The sequence below is a fragment of the Nyctibius grandis genome, chromosome Z (genome assembly GCF_013368605.1).
Source record: "Nyctibius grandis isolate bNycGra1 chromosome Z, bNycGra1.pri, whole genome shotgun sequence".
In the NCBI taxonomy this organism is placed as follows: domain Eukaryota; kingdom Metazoa; phylum Chordata; class Aves; order Nyctibiiformes; family Nyctibiidae; genus Nyctibius; species Nyctibius grandis.
Window position 1 is genome coordinate 60,939,542 of NC_090695.1, and position 4,956 is coordinate 60,944,497.

The 4,956-nt window shown below is 56.0% G+C and overlaps 1 protein-coding gene across 1 annotated transcript; it reads right to left on the reverse strand.

The window, feature by feature from the left end:
• Positions 1 to 227: 227 nt before the first annotated feature.
• On the reverse strand, positions 228 to 4,610 carry KLF4 (KLF transcription factor 4). Its single transcript, XM_068422681.1, has 5 exons — positions 4,273 to 4,610; positions 4,064 to 4,181; positions 3,040 to 3,943; positions 2,782 to 2,946; positions 228 to 1,255 (listed from the first exon to the last, which is right to left on the reverse strand). The coding sequence occupies exons 1-5, from the start codon at positions 4,275 to 4,277 to the stop codon at positions 1,080 to 1,082; spliced, it is 1,368 nt and encodes a 455-aa protein (XP_068278782.1). The 5' UTR covers positions 4,278 to 4,610; the 3' UTR covers positions 228 to 1,079.
• Positions 4,611 to 4,956: the final 346 nt, after the last annotated feature.

Consider the following 4,956-nt stretch of genomic DNA (forward strand, 5'->3'; position numbering starts at 1 on the left):
CAGTCTCTCAAGACTACAAGCCTTCACCATGGCCTCCCCCCTCCCCCCTTTCCCCCCCTCCCCTTTCCTTGGGAAACTCAACCACTACCAAATCCTTAATAAACTTTCTTTGGACATACCCACGCACAAAGAAAATTAGGACAGTGATTCAGATAAAATATTATAGGTTTATTTAAAACTTATTTTCCACTTGAATATGCAAAATACAAATTCAACAAAATGTTCATTTTTACTTCGCAGTTTACAAATATACAAAATAGAAGTTTGCTTAAATTTATATTACATATTTATTACGTAAAGAACTATATAGAAAACATTTGTTCTGCTTAAGGCATATTTGGGAATAAACCATTGTACAAACTATTGCACATCGAAACCACAGTGCATTACAGACTGTCTGCATAAAGTTTTTTTAAAGAAAATAAGATAAACCAGGTTTATTTACCTGATTTAGGTCATAATCAGTGATCAGAAGACAAAAATAGTTCCTTGTCAGATATGCAGCAGTTTGAGAACTTTGGCTTCCGGTTTTTGGTACCTCTAGAACCAACAGTCACTAAGCACCATGAAACAGGCTTTTAAAATATAATTCTGTACCTGATTTTTTTCCTCCTCTTTTAACATTTTAATGGCTTTTAGAAGGAAAAAAAAAGGAAAGTACAAGATGACATTTACATCTAATATTGCATTGAAAAAAAATTAAGGGAATGTCATTTCCCTGTGTAATATCCCCACCCTCCGAACTACACACAGTCTGTTTAACCCTGATATCTGTGACTTCCAGTCACTCCTTGGCATTTTGTAGTCCGGAAATAATTCAAGTTGGATTTACAAATGGAATGATAGAAGATCCAGTCATTGACCCCAATGTTTTTGGTTCTCTTTTCTTTTAAATGTATATATATAAAAAAAAAGTTGCAATGTCTGTATGCAATTATCCCTCTTTTCCACTCTTTGGTAGACTTCACCTTGATAATCCGTAGTGCTTAAACGCTGTTGTCCCTGTCTTGCGGAAGACAGTCCTTGTGCTGTAAATACTGAATCTCTACGGCAGCTGGGGAAAGATCCACTGCTTCCCATTAGAAGTGCCTTTTCATGTGTAAGGCGAGGTGGTCCGATCTGGAAAACGCTCTGTCACACCGCTGGCACTGGAAAGGGCGATGGCCTGTGTGTTTTCTGTAGTGACGAGTAAGTTCATCTGATCGGGCAAACTTCCATCCACAGCCTTCCCAGTCACAATGATAAGGTTTCTCACCTTTAAAAAAAATATAAAATAGAACATTATTGTCAGTCAGGGTTTTTTTTGTGGCTACTACTTCTAACACCTTTCTTTCAAGAAGCACCAACACACATTGTCCTGGGTAAGGAAAAGGGGCAACATCAAAGAAAATGCAATGAACTTCTTAAAGCAGTTGCAAGCAACCTACAAAGACTAACAGAGCAAGACTGTCTTTTCAAGATGTAGAGGTACTATAAAACACTGACATCACTGAAATCTTCACTGAAATACTCATTTCCACTACTTGGCTTGCACATACGGCTTCAGAACACACAAGTTCAGATAATAACAGAGTATATTTTTGCTAGCTAATGTTATATGATCAAATAGCAACCAGAAATAATGTATTTAGATAACTGTAGGTCTCCAAGAATTAAAAGACAGCTGGAAACTGTTTTCATTAGCTCAGCCTGATTAAGAACTTAGTCTTACTGTCTTGACTGTAACAAAGTCACTGTTGACTGGCAAGATGACTTTCCCTGACAAATATGAACTCCTTGTCCTACACATACTGGAAACTGTGCTGACCGGCTCAGGACAGATGGCAAGTACTGTTCACTTGACCAATTTTTTTTTCCCCCCACTGCCATTAGCTGAAGATGTAGCATAACTAGTGCTCTACCAGTAGAGTAGTTTCTCCCTTTCCCGTCTCCTCTTCAGAAGGAAGTTTTGCACCAAGTTCACAATCCAGGGATTTAAATTATGCAAATTCCCAGGTTATTTAATCACTGCTACAGAATGCCCGCACTGGCAAAACCACTCACAATGTACCTGCTTTCACAAGCTCAGTTACTGCAACCACACTCAGCTGCAAGGTTAAAGTCTGAACTCAGCTCATATACACACTTTGGCAGATTTTATCCGAATTCTAGCAGTAACCAATCAACTGTTAAACACTGCCTCTTTGGTGCTAGTGCAGGGGAAGATGTGGTCCCACATGTAGGCAAGGCACCCCATCAGTGCCACTGACACAACTGAAAGCCCCACTTGCAAGGGGCTCATCAGTTTCCTTGGAAAGGGAACAGCAGCTTGCAGAGGTGCACGATCTCTTGCACTAGAACAAGCCAAGACAAGACGGGTATGTGTGCAAAGCATTTAACCACAAGCAAAGAAAGCAGTATCTTAGAGAGAGGTCTGCTCCCTTCTGAGAAGTGGGCCAACAACATCTAGAGCAACAAATCCCAGCTGACTTCCAACTACCTGCTAATTAGCTAGCCACCTAGCAAGAGAGAAGAAAACAAACTTTGCCTTGGCAAGAAACCCACCCACTCCCACATCTGAGTCATTCTGAACCATTAAGCAAAATGCCGAGCCAATAAGCAACAACTGCACAGGACTTCATGTAGCCAAGGGGAGAGGAAAAAAAAGCCCAGACACCCAGCAGAGAAAGGTTACAACTCACTTTTAGCCCCCTTCCTGTGCTCCCCCCTCTTCATTGTCTGAGGGGCGCATCCCATGTCCTTCAAGCCAGGGGATCCCACTGACCCCACCCTGGGACTAACCTGTGTGGGTTCTCAGATGTGCCTTGAGATGAGAGCTCTTGGTGTAGGTTTTGCCGCAGCCTGCGTAGTCACAGGTGTGTGTTGCCGTCCTTTTCCTAGGCCATGACCGGCGTCCCCTCTTGGGCTTGGTCTCCTCAGGCAGGCAGCTCCCCGGTGGCATCAGCTCTAAAGGCAGACAGGGAGGAGTGAACACCGCTCCCCCAGCCAGCGCCAAAGCGGGTGCCCTGGCACACCCGCTGCTGAAGCACAAGGACTCACCTTGGTACTGGAGCGTGCCGGGCTGCAGCTGCTCGGGCAGGAAGGTGGGGTAACCAGGGGTCGGGGGGTACCCCGGGGGCAGTGGCAGCGGAGGGTGGCTCAGCCCTGGGGCCGTGGGGAGACAGTCTCTGGTACTCAGCATCTCCTCGGGCCCCAGAGAAGGCGTAGTCCGGGTGGGCAGCTGGCGGCCCAGGGAGAAGTCGTGCTGGGGGGTTCCTCGGGGGCCGCTCCCGTGCGGTGGTGGTGGGGCCATGGTGCACGGCGGGGCAGCCTCCTGCTTGATTTTGGAGCACATCCGCGGCAATGGGCTGTAGGGGGCTCCGGGGCCCTCGGTGCCGGGCGGCGGGGCAGTAGCCGGGGGGCCGCTCTTGGGGCTGAGCCCCGGATGGCTGTACTCGCCCACGGCCTTCACCACGAACTTACCCTGCAGGCTGCCCAGGGGCGGCAGCGCCGCCGGCGCCGGCAGGTACACCGGGTCCAGGTCGGGCCGCATGAGCTCAGCCACGAAGCCTCCCGAGGGGGACACGTCGTTGATGTCGGCCAAGTTGAAGGGGGTGGCGGGGCCGGCAGTGGGGCCCCCTTCGCGGCTGCCGCCGCCGTAGAGGAGGCCGGCGGGCTCGGGCCGGGGCAGCGGGTAGGCGAAGGGCCCGGCGGGGCAGGAGGTGGCGGTGGGGGCCGGGGCGGCGGCGGGGGCCACCACCACGGCGGCGGCAGCGGCGGGCTCCTGGTGCATGAGGGAGTTGGAGAGGATGAAGTCGAAGTCCAGCAGCTCGTTGAACTCCTCAGCGTCGCGGCGAGTCCCCAGGGCGGCGGCGGCCTCCAGCTCCGACGGCGGCGCCTCCACGGGCCGCGCCGCCAGCGCCGGCGGCGGCCGCTTCACCTGCGACAGCTCCTCCCGCCACCGCTGCGGGGAGACGGGCACGGCTCAGCCCCCGGCCCGCCGCCGCGCCGCGCCCGCCCCGGCCGGCCCCCGCCGCCCCCGCCCCGGCCCCGTCCCGGCCAGCCCGCGCCGCCCGATACTCACGTTGCCGGGGCCCGCGGGCCGCGCCGCTTTCTCGCGGCCCGCGGCGCCCGCCGCGAAGGTGGCGATGGAGGGGAGGAGCGTGCCGCTGAGCGCCATCTCGCACTCGCCGGGGGGCTGCCTGCGGGCGGGGAGAGCACAGCGGCGTCAGGCGGCAGCGGCGGGGACGGAGGCGGGCACGGCAGGGGCCGAGGGCCGCGCTCGGCACCCACCGCATCCGCGCCGGGGCGTCACGCGGAGCTGCTGCCGCCGCCGTCGTCCCAAGCGCCGTCGAGGAGAAGAGGGAGGAGAGGTGGCACGGACGAGCCGTCCAGCCGCGGAGAGCCGGCCCAGCGCCACCGGGGTGGTGCCGCGGGAGCACACTTCCTCGGTGCTTTGCCGGAGACGAAGGTAAGCGGGACGCAGGGCGCTAGCGGCGCCGCGGGGAGGCGGCCGCCGCCCGGCAACACGGCTCGGGCACCGGCAGGGCGGCGGCGCGAGGTGCTTCCCAGGCAGCCAAGGCCATGGGGGAGCCGGGCGGGACGGACTGGGCGCGGTGGTTCCAGTGGGGAGGGAGGGAGGGGCCTACCCGGCCCACGCTCTGCCGCCGCCGCGCCCCGCTCGGCAACTACCCGCCGCACGCCGCCGCCGCCCTTCTTATAACCTCACCTCGCGCTAGCCCCGCCCACCGTCTCCGCGGCGACGGCGAAAACAAACTGACACGTGGGGAGAGGGGGCGGTGCGCGAGCGCGCGGCGAGGAGGGGGAAAGGAGGGAGAGGGGGGCTCCCGCCCCGCCCCCGCGCCGCGCCCCGCCCCGCCCCACCGCCCCTCGCGCCGCCGCTCGCTCGCATGACGTAGAGGGGCGCTGACGCCAGCGCGGGGGGAGGGGGGGAGCAAGTCGGGGATGCCCGCGCGT

Excerpts from the sequence above, each read along its gene's own strand:
- KLF4 (XM_068422681.1), bottom strand. Across the intron at positions 2,947-3,039 it reads CGGCACGCTCCAGTACCAAG|AGCTGATGCCACCGGGGAGC; the intron begins GTGAGTCCTTGT and ends GTCTGCCTTTAG. Across the intron at positions 1,256-2,781 it reads ACATCTGAGAACCCACACAG|GTGAGAAACCTTATCATTGT; the intron begins GTTAGTCCCAGG and ends TTTTTTTTAAAG.